General features: G+C 39.1%; 1 protein-coding gene across 1 annotated transcript; it reads right to left on the bottom strand.

Moving 5' to 3' along the window:
* Positions 1-4,603: 4,603 nt before the first annotated feature.
* Positions 4,604-16,523, bottom strand: LOC129495552 (serpin B13-like). The gene is made up of 8 exons (XM_055303187.1): positions 16,426-16,523; positions 15,080-15,261; positions 14,512-14,568; positions 9,908-10,036; positions 9,408-9,525; positions 7,853-7,995; positions 7,488-7,643; positions 4,604-5,700 (listed from the first exon to the last, which is right to left on the bottom strand). Exons 2-8 carry the CDS (start codon positions 15,242-15,244, stop codon positions 5,296-5,298), a joined length of 1,173 nt encoding a protein of 390 aa, XP_055159162.1. The 5' UTR covers positions 15,245-15,261; positions 16,426-16,523; the 3' UTR covers positions 4,604-5,295.
* Positions 16,524-17,622: the final 1,099 nt, after the last annotated feature.

Genomic DNA, 17,622 nt, shown 5'->3' with positions numbered 1-17,622 from the left:
ATTATTCTAAATAAAAAGCTAGTAAAAACGAGAATCTTCAAAAATCCTAGTTAAATGGTGTCGTTTCTTGCCCGCTGGGACAAAAAAACTGATAGAATTTCTATATTCAGTTACTATAATCAATAACAATGTATAGAGTTGAGGAGCTGTGAGGAACAATAACAATCAAGGAAGCAAGAGAAGGAGAGAGAGGAAGAGAAAGAGGAAAAGGAGGAGAAATGGGAAGAAGCAGCAGCAACTTACATTTATTGAGCATTTAAGTGCCAGGCATTTTCTTAAGTACTTTGTATAAACAGTCTCATTTAATTTCTGAAACAACCAGATAGGGCATTATTTTATTGAGTAATCTCCCCATTTTACAGATGGGGAAGTTGCAGTAGAGAAGCTTACATGACTTGCTTAAAGTCACACAATTAGTAAGTGGTGGAGCTAGGCATCAAATTCAGGTAACCCGACTCTTGAGCCCTTATTCAGAAGCCTCTTCCTGAGGCGCCTGAATGGCACAGTCGGTTAAGCTTTCGACTCTTGGTTTGGGCTTGGGTTGGGTCATGATCTCAGGTCCTGAGATCGAGCCCCCCATTGGGCTCCACCCAGAGCATGGAGTCTGCTAAAGTTTCTCTCACCCTCTTCCTCTGCCCCTCCCTGCCTTGCACTCTCTCTCTAAAATAAATAAATCTTCTTTTTTAAGATTTTATTTATTTATTCATGAGAGACACACAGAGAAAGAGAGAGGGGTAGAGACACAGGCAGAGGGAGAAACAGGCTCCATGCAGGGAGCCTGACGTGGGACTCGATCCCAGGTCTCCAGGATCAGGCCCTGGGCTGAAGGCGGCGCTAAACCGCTGAGCCACCTGGGCTGCCCATAAATAAATCTTTTAGAAAAAAAAAAATCTTCCTATTTGCTCTCCCATAGTGCATGCATCCACAACATCAACCCATTCCTTCATCTATTCTGCCCTTTGTCAGAAACAGTTTCCAAAGAAGATAACAAACATTAGTTTACATTTGACCCCAATACTTCTGCAAATGTGACCCATCAGCATGGAAACCAAAATGATGTTGTCCTGAATTGCCTTCGCAAAAGAATATATTTGAAACTCCAGTCATCTTAGGTGTCTTTTTCCCTGTGCATAGAGCTCAGAGTTCATTCTGATGAGTTTGTGTTTATCTGTAAATACATTCTTATACCCAGAGTTTGATCAATTGCAATGATATTTCCGATGAAATCATACCAACTTGCCTATTTTAGAGCTGATGTGAATTATCCAATTCATTCTGAGAACAAGAAGCAAAGGCTTCACTTGAAAAGCAATTCTTACGTGGATTTTTAAAAAAGATTTAACTGAGATTTTTCTCTTCTCATTTTCCTTATAATAGATAGTTTTCTATCTAAGCAAGAATATCAACCAAGATTTCTATTCTTTACTGTATTCTTTCTTTATTTCTTTAATCTTTCTGTAGAAGAATTATATCAGCTGAAGAACTGAGAAATTTATATTTACAAAATCTGAGCATTTGGGGCCAGATACCTTCCTTCCTAAGGTTTAAGATGAGAAGGCTAAACCAGCTCTTAAATCTTTCTTTAATCTTACTGTATTTCTTTCTTTATTCTATACTGTAGTATGTCAGTTATGCCATTGGCACTCCCAAAATCTGTAGCAGATGAAAATATTTTTAATCAATTCTACAAAACAACCAGGACATCAGGCATCCCCCAAAACATTGTCCCAATTTGCCTGCTATTTTTCAATTTTTCATGTAAGGAGGTCATATATTTCTCAGGATTCTTCAGGTACCCAGTAACAAAACTCAGCTTTTTTTAGGGGGTGGAGTAGAAATGTGAAAAAAACAGAGTGAATCAAGTTATCTCTCCATAGATACATGATAGGAAAGTAGGTAAATACATGATAGATACCTCTATTTTTCAGATCACTTGTTTTCAGTATTGATCTCATCCTCTCCTACTAAAGGAAAGGTTCCCACATCAGGAGAAGACTAGCATTTGACTTAGGCTAATACCCAGATTATCCTATTCCAGCTAGTCACCCCAAAGACAGCTTTTTTCCCTCCATCTTTATATGAAGTCCCAGGCCACCTTCCCACCCCTTACACAGTTACTGTAGCTAAAAGATCAGCTATAATGGTTGGCTAACCCTGGATCACGTTAACATTTCAAGGGCCTTTAGTACTGTGGTTACTTGGTGCTAATGGTTAGCAACCTTACCCAGATTGGCACCAGAGGGGGCTTAACCAGCAGCTCCTCTGCTGTTTGCCAAATAGGATGTTGCTCCAGTGTATCACTTGGCTCTTTTTCCCCCAAGATCGTCTACTTGTAGACATGCCCAGCTCCATTGAGGACACTTGTAAAAACAAAAAACAAAAAAACAAAACAAAACAAAAAAAAAAAAGAGAGCGAGAAATTCTGAACATTTGGTCAAGGATGTGTGGAGTGAAAAAGCCTCATAACTGTAGCTGGTGGGCAAACACCAATCAAGCCCCTGAACCACAACCATGGTTAGTGATACATCTGTCACCTCTTTCCTTATCAGTGCACCCCTACTTTCATTTTGAGCCACTGTACTTCCTAAAGGCATATTATTCATAACTTGGACAAATTACCTCCTCTCATTCTCCCTTGCCTTTTTAAGTACACTTCAGTTTATTTAGTGGCCATCCAGTGGTGGTTAGAAGGAGCAGAGCTGGTTTAGCCTTCTCATCTTAAACCTTAGGAGGGAAGGTATCTGGCCCCAAATGTTCAGATTTTGTAAATATAAATTTCTCAGTTCTTCAGCTGATATAATTCTTCTGCATTAGAAAAAGTACTACTCAACAAAATGCCCATTAACACTCCCCCCTCCTTTTAAAGTCCTTTAAACATCTTATATTCATGCTTCTTTTTATTCTTTATTTTATTTTTAATAAAAATTGTATATATTTAAGGTGTACAACATAATTTGATATACAAATTAAGAAAATAATTCCATTCACAATAGCATCAAAAATTGTCTAGATAAATTCCATGAAAAAAAGCTGTGTACACTTAAATCTATAAAATATTGCTAAAAGAAATAAATTACTAAAGAAATGGAGAGACAGTTGATGTTCATGAATTGGAAAACTCAATAATGAGCAAATTGGTCTATAAATTTAATACCACTCCTACCAAAATCCCAACAGGCTTTCTAAACAAATTGACAAGCTGATTCGAAATTTTATATAAAAATGCACAAAGCCTAGTATAACCAAAACAGTCTTGAAAAGAACAAAGTAATTACACTACTTGGCTCGAAAATTGTTACAAAGTTGCAGTAATCAAGACAATGTGGTATTGTCATATCAGTAGGCATATAGTTCAATAGAACAAAATTGAGACCCCAGAAATAAAACCTTATATTTATGGTTAATTGTTTTTGATAAAGACACCAAGACAATTCAGTGCAGAAAGGATTGTCTTTTTAATAAATGATGCTGTGTTAATTGTATATCCATAGTCAAAAAAAATCACAACTTAGACCCTTACCTCACCACACACACACACACACACACACAAATGAGCCGTGGATTTAAATGGAAGAGTTAAAACTATGAAACTTCTAGAAGAAAACAGGTGGAAGTCTTTGTAAACTTGAATTAGGGAAAGAGCATTATCTTTCAAAGATAATATTGCTACATTAGACTACTTGCACTTCAAAAGACACCACTAAGCTATGAGATACTACTTTACAATCATTTGGACAGCTAAATTTTTAATATACCAAGTTATTGGCAAGGATAAGTAGAAATTGGTACCCTCATACTTTGCTATGGGATTGTAAAAATGATTGCAGCTACTCTGGAAAACAATTTGACTGTTCCTCAAAATGACAAACAAAAAGACATCATAAGACCCAGCAATCCCATTCCTAGGTATATACCTAAGAGAAGTTTTGTATCACAAAACTTGTATACAAAATGTCCATAGCAGCATTATTCATAATAGCCAAAAAAAATAGAGATGTTATAAATGTTCATCAGTTGATGAATAGATTTAAAAAATCTGACATATCCATGTAATAGAATATTACTCAGCCATAAAAAGAATAAAATATTGATTCATGCTGCAACTTGGATGAACCTTGAAAATATTGTGCTAAGTTAAAGAAGACAGATGCAAAAAACTACTTATTTTATTTTTCCATGTATATGAAATGTCAAATAAAATTTTATAAAGACAGAAAACAAATCAATAGTTGTCTGGGACTGGGGGTGGGAAAAGGCATAAGGAAAAGTTTTTAGGATGATGGAAGTTTTCCAAAACCGGAGTGTGATGGTAGATGCACAACTGTAGAAACTTAACAAAATTATTGAATTGTACATTTACAATGTGTGAATTTTATTATAGGTAAATTATAGCTCAATGGAGCTCTTAAAAAATAAATCAGTAATGGGATCTTGTTAAAAACTCAAAAAAAGAGTAGGTCCAACAAAGAGTATCCGCAATAGATTGAGAACCTCTCAAACAGCAACTTCAGGAAAATACTATTTGGTAGTGCCCACAGCTCACTTGCAAAATAACCAGAAATACGTAAATGGGCAAAAAAGAAAGAAAACACTCTTCTAAAAGTCATTCCAAATATTTATTGTCACTTGAAAAAATTACAGGGTAAAAATATTGATCAGCTCTAATATTTACCTTCTCAAAATCACATTTGTTTCACAATATCAAAATGCTCACACAACTGACAGCAGGTAAAATACTCCATTAGAAGAGAGGGTGAAAATATGGGACTCCTCTTTGTCTAACACATTGTTTTATTTTGTTCTGGCATTAAGCTTTAATTTATGCTTTGCTAACGTGCTTCTAAATTCTCCTCTCTGCAGTTGGCCACACTTCTGAGAAAGAAAAAAATATCACATGAATTGAGGAAATTATTCTTTGATTTTATTTGTGCATTATGTCAAACTATTAGAACTAGAGAGACTCCCAGAAACACCAGTCCACAGTCTTTACTGAAGAGTCTGTTTCTCACGAATTAGTGCACAAAGCTATGAGAAGTTGACTTACTTTCAGAAGAAATCAACAGGAGATTACTAATGAGCCTCGATTTAACTCACTTTATACATGGCACAAACTAAAGGACATTTCACTCTCAAAGAGAATTACAAACACACACACACCCTATTACAGTCATTAAATCACTGATTTTGATGGTGAGATTAGAATACAAGCGAGTAAAACAATATTTTTAAGATTGGGCTATTTCCATAGTCTAAACAAAACTCCAACGCTGGTTTTCTGCCAAAGCAAAGAGAGTCCTAAGGAGAAGAAAATCTACCAAAGAAGAGGATGCTGTTGGACTCATGGTGCCTAATGAAGAACAGGAAAGGGTGATTGCAATGAAAGTGTTCACAGCTCAGCGCAGAGCTGAGGGCAAAGCCCACACTGGTGGCTGCTGTAGACTCTGTGCCTTCCTCGGTTACCACCACAAAGGACCTATGTAGAAACTTCTGTGCGTGCAGCCTGGAGTGTGAGAGCACCCCGGGAGAGTCAGCTCCACACACACTGAAGGCATCCCCCAGCCCCATGGCTGCCAACACGGCCTCCAGATTGTAACCGTCCTCCACTTCAAACCGGGGCAGGTGCAAGGTCACGTTCCTTTCTTCCATGTACCCTGGGTTCGTCCACTCTACTAATTTTTCTGGAGTTATTTGATCTAGAATCTATTAAGAAAAATTAAAAAGGAGGGGAAGGTGGTATGATTATCCCAATACAAAGTGGAAACACCGTGACACTGATTTGTATCAGTTAGAAATAATTAATTTTAATAAATATAGCCATTTTATTTCACTAGACCCTTGTCTTTAAATAGCAGGCAGGTGACTTATACTTCTTTATTTAAATTATCTGTGTATACATGAAAAGTCAATAGTGTTAAGTGAATTTTTAAAGATGAGAAATAAATTCTTATTCTACCAATCTAATACATATCATGTCATTTTTAACTCTTCCTCTATAGTCTTTTATGAATATATGATATATAATTTATATATATTAAGTTGTATACTTATATGAATTATATATAATTAAAATGTTATTATTAATATACTTTATATTATATAATATATATATTTACATAGGTGTAATCACCCTGAATGTCCATATTATTTGTTCTAATGTAAACTTTTTCACAGATCTGTATCTCTCCCAAATATCTTCAAACTAATAGATAATGTTTCCATTGAGCTGATAAGTTTTGCCAAATACTCATCTGTTCATTTTACAGTCATCTGGTATGTATCCAGCATGATAGATGCTGATAGATACTGTGGATCACAGAATAACAGTGATGATGATGATGATGATGATGATGATGATGAATTTTAAACTAGGTATCCTAGTACATTTAATGCAGAAATTCCTGATTTCGTTCAGAAAGGCAATTTTTGGGACACCTCGGTGGCTCAGCGGTTGAGCGTCTGCTCAGGTTGTGATCCCAGGGTCCTGGGATGGAGTCCCACATCCGGCTCCCCACTGGGATCCTGCTTCTCCCTCTGCCTATGTCTCTGCCTCTCTCTCTGTGTGTGTGTCTCTCATGAATAAAGAAAGGCAATATTTTTTCTGTTGAATTATTTCCCTAAGGCAATCCCCACAACTGGGATTTGGGGATCAGAGTATGAATACTCTTGAAGCTTTCATACCTACTGTCATTTTGCTGTCCCCAATTTTTCCAATGTATAATGCTGCTAGAGATGTTTTACAGCAACAGAATAGCATCTAGTATTATAATAATATACTATCTATTATTTATTGAGTGTTTTCCATGTACTGGACCCATTCTAGGTGGTATCTTATTCTAGTTTTAAGTCAAAGGAATTAATCAAGAGCTTCAAGATCAAAGGTCTTAAGTGATTATTATGTGTCAGCTTGGGTTCATTCCTGGTTAGAAAAAATTACCATTCTGGTAAGTAATATTGATTATGAAGGGAGATATGTATGTGTAGGGGCAGGGGATACATGGGAAATCCCTGTACCTTTCTCTCAGTTCTTCTGTAAGCCTAAAACTGCTCCAAAATGAAAAAAATAAAAAAAACTTAAAAAGAAATTAAAGGTCCAAGAAAGAAATTCAGGAGCTCTAATAGACTGCTGAACAGGATGCAAAATTTGCTGTATGTGCAAATGCAACTTTCTGGGGAAAAGGTATATAGAGAGTAACCATTTCTCAGAATGGTTACTGATCTTTAGGACTCCCATTTGACCTTAAATATTCATTTTAGGTCATCCCCAAATATTTTAGTATGGATTGTTTTCAATAAACCTGATACCCTCTTATGCTCCTTTTTAGACATCCATTTATAGCTGCTGCACAAAATGAGAAATATCTTCTGCTTGGCACTGCCAGACACCAGATCCCTATCAGAAGCCCTGTTTCCAGGCTAACCCAGAAACAAGATTTGGGATGCCAAGCCTCGGGAAATAAAAGCAAGATTGGGGAGACGAAAGGTTTTACCTTCTCCAGACCATCTATGTCATTGGGCAGCAGCACAAACATGCTTAGATCATTGTTTTTATATGGAATCCCCAGGATTTTGGCTTGCAAGTCCTCCAGGAAGGTGAAGCTAAAGGAATGGCACTGTGTCATCATTGGCACAGATTTGCTTGTACTCTGCAACAAAGTAACAGACCACACAATGTCAAAAGAAGCATAAGACAACAGAGTTAGCTCACCAAAATAATTAGCTCAACATAAAACAATGCTAAAGATCAGAGCCTCAGGGTCCCCCTTACTATTCACCATGTACACTTGCTCAAATATGACATTAGATTTTACATTCCAGGTGTAAACACATTGCATAAATAAATTAAGGACCATACCTTATTCAGCCAAAATTCCTCCTCCTTGGTGTTTTCTTTCTTAAACTCCCTGTCCCACTGCCCTTTAAAATAAACTATGTTCACCAGCACCAGCTTGGTGAGGCTGTTTAGAGAATCATCTGGAAACAGGTCCTTGATTTTTTCTGCAAACAAACAATAACAAAAATATTGGCCCATCCTCAAAAATCACAAGTGCTATACATGGCAAATATGATGCAGACGGACTTGACTCATCATTAAAAACTCAGCCAGGTCAGCACCTGAAGGCCTTGCCGACAAAATGTTTGCTGCCAGAATCGTAGGGAGGTTCTCACTTTGCCCATCGCCTATTTATCCCACTGGATAAATTGAGGTGTGATGGTTAAGAGTTCGAGCTCTGGATCAGATTGCCTCTGTTAGCATCCAGTTTTGCCTCTTATAGGTTGAGGAATCTCAGGCAAGTTATTTAAGCTCGCTGTGCCTCAGTTTCCAAATCTGTAAAACAGGAATAAAACCTGCCTCATAGAGTTCTTGCAAGCAAGGAGTAGATGACTTAATATGTGTAAAGCACTTACAACATCATCTGGCTCATGAGAAGCATTCAGTAGGTGTTAGCTGTTATTATTTTTACCCATTTGATAGAGTTACCACCCAAAACTTAAAGATTTCTTATATTATTGGAAAAGGAGTTAATGCTTTTGTCTCTGGGTTTAGCCCATTCCACACTGACAATCCTTCAATCAACCCTTTGATAGGCCCTCTTTTTTGTTGCTTTTTCAAATTTTGTTTCATTTTTTGGACTACATATGAAGACAAAAATGCATTGTGAAATAATAATGTCTTCATGATAACTGGAATTTTTTTAAATGTATTCTGAAACTCTAACACTAAAGTATCAATGATTATTCCCCAAAGTATATTTCCATATTAATAGCACTCTCCAGTATTTCCTGTGCGCTTGGCTCATAGTAGGAAATAAGGAGGGGGAATGAAGTGAGGGCTCTGTCAAGTTCTCTGCTGTGGATGGGGATGAAAGGTGTTATCACCCCTGCATGACGCTCAGGTAGAGATGAAGCCTGGGCAGCCCTGGCTGTAGGTAGTAAAGGCAGGTCTTGATGGAAGGAGGCTGAATGTTTCTCATTTGACAAAGAGAAAGAAAACACTCTGTGACATTTCCACTTAGGGACCCAGACTCAGAAAGGAAAGCTCTGATATAAAGGAAAAGATGTGAATCCAACACAGACATGAGTCCAATTTCAGGAGCCCCAGAGATATTGTGATCCACAGCCACGTGCAAATCATTCTCCACTATGTGTTCCATGAAGATGGCTACCTGTGGTGCCTCCCTGGTGCCCCTTGGCTCTCCCATTTCCTGAGACCACTCCACCATCTGTAGTGTCTTTTCCTACTCTTCATGCCGTGTCCCGCCCTTCTAACCCTGAACAACTTATCTCAAGTCTGCACCCCCCAAAAAAGTTTGTGCACTCTGGTATCCCATGCGGTATCAAGCTCAGGTCTTCTCTCATAGCAGGTACTCAAGAAGTGTGTTATGATAAATGACTGATCCATACTCTACCATTTGTTTGACTTTCAACCCAGGAATTAATCTTCTTTCGACTTTCATCTGCTGCATTTACAAAATCAACAGGTTCCAGAGAAGCATCGTAATATTTTTCCACATAATCTAAGTATTTCTTTAGGAAGAATAGGGAAGGAATAGAAAGAGGTTGAAAATTCAATTTATCCATTTCCAATATCTCTAAATAAATGTAATCTCTACATTAAGATGACCGACATTGTTAGCAGGAAACTTTAGAACCTGGGCAAATCACTTTGAGTACTTCCATGCATATTTTTTGCACGTGCAACAGGATTGAGGTAAAACTCATTTAGACTGCCAGAATTAAAAACTCCCAAAGGGCCTGGATGTCTGGAGAACAGGCAAGAGGACACACCCAGGGATGTGGGCTGAGCCAGGCAGTCAGCTGGGGCAGCCTCTGGGGCATACAGTCCTAAAAGGGCCATTGGCCATTCACCAATACTACTCACAGATGTGGTGAACACAGCAAAACTTACTTGAAGGAAGAGGTATGTCTTTTCTCCAAAGAGCCTATTGGCTATTTTTAGTTCATAATCATTAGTGGGTTTGCCTATCTCATTCAAAAACTCTTGAAATTGGTGATGTATCTCTTCTGTCTTGTCAATCTGCAAAATCAAAACACAATATATGTTATATATATTATATGGTATATTCTTACAATAAAGAAAGCTCAAGAAAAGAAAATATTATTAAGAAAATCATGAGGGATGCCTGGGTGGCTCAGCGGTTGAGTGTCTGCCTTCCGCTCAGGACGTGATCCTGGAGTCCCGGGATCGAGTTCCACATCGGGCTCCCTGCAACGAGCCTGCTTCTCCCTCTGCCTGTGTCTCTGCCTCTCTCTCCGTGTCTCTCATGAATAAATAAATAAAATCTTTAAAAAAGAAAAAAGAAAGAAAAAAGGAAATCACGAGGAAGAGAAAATACATTTACAGTATTGTGTTATATCTGTCCAAAAAAAAAAAAAATCCTGAGACGCCTGGGTGGCTCAATGGTTGAGCATCTGCCTTTGGCTCAGGGCATGATCCCTGATCTGGGGATCAAGTCCCACATCGGGCTCCCTGTGAGGAGCCTGCTTCTCCCTCTGCCTGTGTCTCTGCCTCTGTCTCTGTGTCTCTCATGAATAAACAAAATCTTTAAAAACAAAACAAAACAAAACAAAAATCCTCATCTAAGAGGACCTGTGCCATTCAACCCCATGTTTTTCAAGGGTCAACTGTACATGAATGTCAATGACTAGGAATTTCAAGGCCAGTGGGGTTTCAGGTCCCACTGTCTCTGTACGACTGTGTGAAATGGGCCAATGTACGCTGCTAAGTGGAATAGATATTGGTGTAATCCCTTTGGCAAACAATTTGTTAATATTTAATAAAGTCAAAATACATAAGCCCTACCTCCTAGATATATACTGTAGGCCAGTACTGTCCCATAGAAATATAATGCAAGCCGCAAAATGTGAGCCACATATATAACTTTAAGTTTTCTAGTAATTACATTCTTGGGGCACCTGGGTGGCTCAGACAGTTAAGTGTCTGCCTTCTGCTCAGGTCATGACCCCAGGGTCCTGGAATTGAGCCCTGCATCAGGTTTCCTGCTCAGTGAGGCATCTGCTTCTCCCTCTGTCCCTCCCCTGCTCATTCTCTCTCTTTCAAATAAATAAATTAAATCTAAAAAACAATTACATTCTTAAAAATAAAGAGGAACAGATTAAATCAAATTTAATATTATACTTTATCAAACCAAATCTATCTAGAACATCATTTCAACAAAAACATAATAATTATATATTAATACATAATTATTAAATATCATTTCAATTAAAATGACACATAAAAATGAGATATTTTACATCTGTGACATTTTTTAAAAATGTATATTTGGTCTCTTTCTCTGGATCCTAACCTTGTAATTTGCTGAGTGATAGGGGTACCAGGAACATTTTTTGTTTTAATATTTGTTCTCTGATCCCATTTCCTGACACAGAACTCCTAAATCCCTTGGAATTTCCTGGTATAGGAGCATCTTTTGTTCTAATGATACAACTCTTAGTGGGATCCTGAATAGCTTCGAGGTGAGGGCTGGTCACCAGAAAAGACCAAACTGTAATTAGAAGCTTAGGAATTTCCAGCCCCATCTCCCATCCTCCAGAGAAAGAGGGGCTAGAGATAGAGCTCCTAATTGATCATGCCTTTATGATAAAGCTTTCACATAAATCCCTACACTACAGGGTTTAAAGAGCTTCTGGGTTGGGAAACACATCCATGCGCTGGTAGGGGGTGATGTACCCCAAACTCCACAGGGACAGAAGCTCTTGTTCTTGGGACAGTTTGAGACCTCACTCTATATACCTCTTCATCTAGCTATTCATTGGTATCCTTTATATTAAACTAGTGTTTCCCTGAGTTCTGTGGGCCATTATAGCAAATTATGAAACTTGAGTAGTGGGCAATGTGATCCTCTGATTTGTAGCCAAGTTGGACAGAAGTGTGGGTGTTCTGGGAACCCACTTCCTTGCAACCTGAAGTAGGGCAAGTCTTGTAGAATGGAGCCCTTAATGTGTGGGGTCTGCTCTGACTCCTGGCAGTTAATCTCAAAATTGTTTAATGTGAGGGAAAGAATCCACACATTTGTTGTTGGAAGTGCTGTGAGTAGTAAAACAGCTTTCCTTCAACACTATTTTCTCATAAATCTGATTTATATTTGACACTTAGAGCACTTCTCAGTTTGAGCTAGATGTATTTCAAGTACTCTATAGCCAATTCAATGGCTGCCATATTTAGAAGCTCTGGGCGGAGATACTCTCATTCAGGTAAACTACAAGACTTGTATAAAAAGGGTCATTTGTGGGGCGGCTGGGTGGCTCCGTCAGTTAAGCATCAGCTTTGGCTCAGGTCATGATCCCAGGATCCTGGGATTGAGCCCCACATCAGGCTCCTTTCTCAACAGGGAGTCTACTTCTCCTTCTCCATCTGCCTCTCTTCCTGTTCAGACTCTCTCTGTCAAATAAGTAAATAATCAAAGAAAAGAGGAAGAGTCATTTGTTTGTAATAGGAAGGAAGGATGAAAAAAAATCACTCAACAGGGCAAATGGACCAACAGTCATGAAAATGAATCAAGGAGATCTACAAGTATCCACCTCAAATAGATGAATCTTGTAAATACATTCCTGAGCCAAAAATAATCAGGTTGCAAAGGATAATTTTTAAAAAATATGTGCAATGAAATCATTCCTAAATGGAAATAACAAACACCAAGTTCAGGACAATGGAACTTCTTTCAGGAGAGGATGGGGATGTGTTCAAGGAAAGTACTTGGAGGCATCCGCTAATCTGTCAATAGTTTATAACTTATACTGAAGGGGAGAATTAAAGGGTATTCAGAATTGCAGAATTGTATAAGAATTCCTACTACTTTTTGTACACAATATCTTAACATTTTTATCTTCAAAAAATTTTTAAAGATTTTATTTATTTGAGAGAGAGAGGGCATGAGTGGGCAGGAGTGCCCTAGAAGGGCAGAGGCAGGAGGAGTAGCAGGCTCGCCACTGAGCAGGGAGCCTGATGCGGGGCTGGATCCCAGGACCCCGAGATCATGACCTGAGCCAAAGGCAGATGCTTAACTAACTGAGCCACCAGACACTCCTAACTTCAATTTTTAAAAGCAAGGTTCAGAATACTCTGAATTCATGTGATAATCAAATGTACATCTATCATATTTTTGAGCAGCTTACTCTACTCATCTGTTTTCTCATCTATTGAAAAAGGAGATTAGAGTAGATGACCCTCCAAGAAGGCCCCAATCCTCATATCCTTTCAGTCAGTGATTCTAGTCTTTGTACTTTTGTGGCTCCCAGAAAAGTCCTGAGAAAGGGACATAATTTCTATGCAGAGCTGTACAAGTTGTGCCCTGTACAAAGTTGAAATTCAACCCTCATCCCCATCACCAAGCCAGGAGTGGGCATCTGTCCAAGAGGGGGTTCTTTTTTCTAATTCCCATACAGATTCTGTATGGGCTACATCCTTGGGAGAGAGAGTGCTCTGAGAATAACCGTGTTCCTTGATTGAGTGGACAGTGGAGCAGCTGTCTGACCCAGTTCTGTTGCACAAACTTTGTAAAGAAGCCTGACTCTCCACTTGCCATTGAGCCAGCCAGACAACCTGGCCATGTGGGATTGTGAAATGAACAGCTCATATTGCTGGGAGATTGGAGCCATGATTTTATGAGCGTCTGGGACTGAGCTGCAACTACTGTCAGGCAGATGTGCTCCTCCTTAGGTCTCTAACCATCTCCAGATGCCAGCCCTGACCTACAGACTTCCCCATGTTTGAGCAGATCGTCCTTTAGGCAAGGAATACTACAACCCTAGAGTTGGAAGAGACCCTAAGAAGTCATTGGTCCTATGCTAATATATTTTTGAAATAAAATATCAGCAAGGGGGCTTAAAATAAAAATGGAATGTAGTAACAGTATTGCCTCCTACCACCGCCATTATTGCTGGGTGAGTCGCCAGTGTGTTCCAGATACTCCACTGACCACTTCATAGAGGCTCAAAGAAAATAACTTGCCCAAAGTAGCATGGCTGTGAAGTGACTGAGTCAGGATTTGAACTCAAATCTGTTCAACTCCTAAATCCATTCACTCCGCCCCAAAGTGGCATTTACATTTAATCTATGGGCATTTACATCAGAGTGGTCAATGTGCTTTAAAGTCTCAGGGCACGTGGGAGGCTCAGTCAGTTAAGTGTCTGATCCTTGGTTTCAGCTCACGTCTGATCTCAGGTTCCGGAGAATGAGCCCCCATGGGGGGCTCTTTCTCTCCCTTTCCATCTGCTTCCCTCTCCTCACCACCGCACATGCTCTCTCTCCCTCTCTTTCAGGTAAATAAATAAATATTCTTTTTTAAAAGTTAGTCTCCTCTTAATATTAAGGGTTTATTATTGTATAATACTAGCAACTCTACTTGGATGCAGTGATTGTAATTCCTTAAAAATAAGTGTGAACTATTAGCTCTGTTACACATTTTCCCAGGGAGCCCACATCACAAAGCAGCCAAATCCTGAAGGTAGCAACACATGTCTCCTCACCTCTCTTTCTTCGGTTTTGTTCCTTGAGCTCCCTGTGTCTTTTTCAGAGAAAAGCATCTGGAAGGGACAGAAAATATTGTTTATGATCAGAATAGAGAAACCCTCACACAGAATCAGTCTGAAGACAGCAAAATGTTTGTTAAAGAAACCTTAGTGGTAAACAGGTAACATTTCTCTGTCCTTTCAAAATCTGCAGAGGTCTTGACTGCCCATTGATCTCACCTACAGTGGTTTATCCATTCATGTATTGACCTTTGATGTCTCATTTATAGCCTAGTGGGGATTTTGCAACTTCTTCCAGTAGGCTTTGTTCTTCACACTCCATCTTTAATTATGAGGTTAATGACTTTGGAGAAGGCCACTCACTCAGCCCCCACTCAAAGGAATTTCAAGCACTAGGGAGCAGATAGCATGACAGTACTTGGAGAAGGAGGAGGACTGCCCTAATAGATCTGAAATTGTTCTGTGTCTTCCTATGCATTCATTCTCTGTTGCCAGGCCCCATTTCAAGGTAATGCTAGAGGGCTACCCCCAGAGACATGCTGGACCGCAATGGGAACCTCCTTACCCTCTGCAACTGCATGGCGGTGGCTTCTCGGGCCCCTGGGATGAGCATGCCAATGGCAGCAGAAATGCCCACAGGGGAAAAGAAGATGTTGCCATCATTTATTTTATTCAGTTTTTGGAAGAGATTAAACCCAAAGTGAGTGTATGCTGCACCAAGTGAATCCATGAAGATTCCGGCAAGATCTAGAACAACGACAACCAAAACCAAATAAAAACATTACACTTATTTGAATTGCATTATGTCACAGGAACCCTTCCTGCTTCTCTTCCTCTCCCTGCATTGATTCAGAAAATAGAGATTTTCATCCTCCCAGGGAAAAGTCACTGTTATCTGCTTCTCTGCCTTTTCTTGGCCTTCTCTGGACAGGAGACATGAATCAATCTGGCATCAGCTGGTGTTTCTGTTCTCATTTCTCCAGGCAGCAGGGTTGACGCCTAAATGGTTTTCTTCTCTCTTGTTCTCTGCCAGAGCCTGCCTGCACCTGCCTGCCCGCTGCCTCCTACAGTGTTAATCTCCCCCTGGCAGACCCAGCCCTGGCCTGCTCCTATCTAACTGTCCAGCTGCTGGCCCTTGACCAGGCCAGGGAAAGGCCTAGGAATCCCCACTGGCCTCAGGTCCAAGCAATGTTCTCCAATCCAGCCTTAAAATAATGAAGCCAACAGTGGCTCCTTCTGTGATACTTTCTATTTCTCAGATGATTCTAAATCGAATGCAGAGCGTGGCAGAATGCATTTATTCTCTTACCCCAATCCCTAACGGCATAAAAATTTGACTCTGGGCTGAATTTTCCCTAAAGAGCAAAGAGAGAGTGTTTTCTTTTCTATACTTTTCTATATTGTTTCAGGCTTGTGCCATGAGTTCATACGACTTTTGTTATCTCACACACACAAAAATAATTTTAAAGAGCAGTTAATATTTACAAAAATAAATAAAACACCTATTTTCTTCCCCACCAGCTGTGTTATAACTGATTAATAAAGGCTTGAAGAAAAATCCTAAAACAAGAATGAGACTAACGCAGAATAAAATGTTTTAAAAGCCTAAATACTTTGAAGGGGTTACTTTGATGAGCAAGTGCCCATCCCTGCTAAGGCATTCCACATTTGATGTTAAAACTTCCATTTCAACCCCAAATTTCTTTGCAGGGATTCCTTGCAAGTTAACTCAGAAATAAAATTAACTTACTGTCAAACACTATGATGATATATTGTCATGGCTGTGCAGGCTCTACAGTAAATAAAACCAGCCCAAGGAAAATTGCACAATAAAAGTACTTCTTCAAATCAACAAACATCAGTGTTCTTAAGACACAGAAGTCTTCAGATGAAACTGAAGAAAGAACTTACCTGGTTTTTGAAGAAGCAGAGGCGGCTTGAGCGAGGAACCAAAAGAAGCATGTGTAACATGAGTTGTTGAGATCTTGAATTTATAGCATTCTCTCTGCCTCTCCCTAGTCATTATCGTTGCAGTTCCAGTGAAACAACCTTTGGTTTCTCAATGACGAATTCCCTAATAAAAATTAGCATGCAAGGTTTATGACAAAACTGAGGATTGGCTTTTCTGTTTCTTCCACTCATGGTCATGAATTTATGCATTTGCTGTCAGCAATGGTTTTGTGTACTCAAAAAGGCTGTGCCTTATGACATAGAGAAATAGAGTTTAAATTTTAACTTCTCCAAAATCCATTATAAAGGATCTTGGAGGCTCAAGCATAAAGATATAAAAATCAACCAGACAGCTAAATAAAACTAAAAGCAGGAGCTCAACCCAGGACCAAAATGGCCAAGTCGAATGAATTATGACCCAGGTGGAAAGATTGTAAAAGGGCCTTCATCCCCAGTGATCTCGGGGATCCTCTGAAAAGAATTGTTTGGAGCACTGGTTCTCCACCTTGGATACACACTCAGGTCTCCTGGGAAACAAAAAATAACAAAAACATTGCCCAAGCCTTACCACAGACAACTAAATCAGTAAAGAAGCAGACATCAGAATTGTTATCACCCCAGGTGATTATGATGTGCTGACAAGGTTGGAAACCACTAGTTTATAGCCTGACAAAAAGCTGAATTAAAGCATACTTACCGTGGATGTACAAGGCTGTGTCCTGACAAACCCAGTCTCTGAAATAAAGTTAACTTAGCAGTTAGGAGTTGCATTATTTTGAGATGCCAAATGCAAAGAAGAAAATGAAAGAGAACTATTTTGCTAGAAAAGAACCAGAAAAATTAGTAAGAAAAATTTGGGCAGGCAGCTAAACACACACACACACACACACACACACACACACACCACTCTTGTTCTTAAGCATTCTTTCCATGAATTATGAAAGCTCTCATTTTAGTTGACTCAGTAAACATTTCTTGAGAGTCTACTCTGTGCCAAACACTGGGCTAAGGACCAATAATTCATAAACATCCAACAAGCTCACTGATTTCAGGAAAACAACACTATTTCTGAAATTTAAAAAACTCAATAAAAAATTACACCTTCAAATTCCAGTTTTTCCTGTTAATCTTGAAACATCCCTACTGTCTCTACTAGTC

Source organism: Nyctereutes procyonoides, unplaced genomic scaffold (assembly GCF_905146905.1).
Source record: "Nyctereutes procyonoides isolate TBG_1078 unplaced genomic scaffold, NYPRO_anot_genome, whole genome shotgun sequence".
In the NCBI taxonomy this organism is placed as follows: domain Eukaryota; kingdom Metazoa; phylum Chordata; class Mammalia; order Carnivora; family Canidae; genus Nyctereutes; species Nyctereutes procyonoides.
Note: the sequence above shows the minus strand (reverse complement) of the source record. Positions and strands in the feature narration are given on the sequence as shown.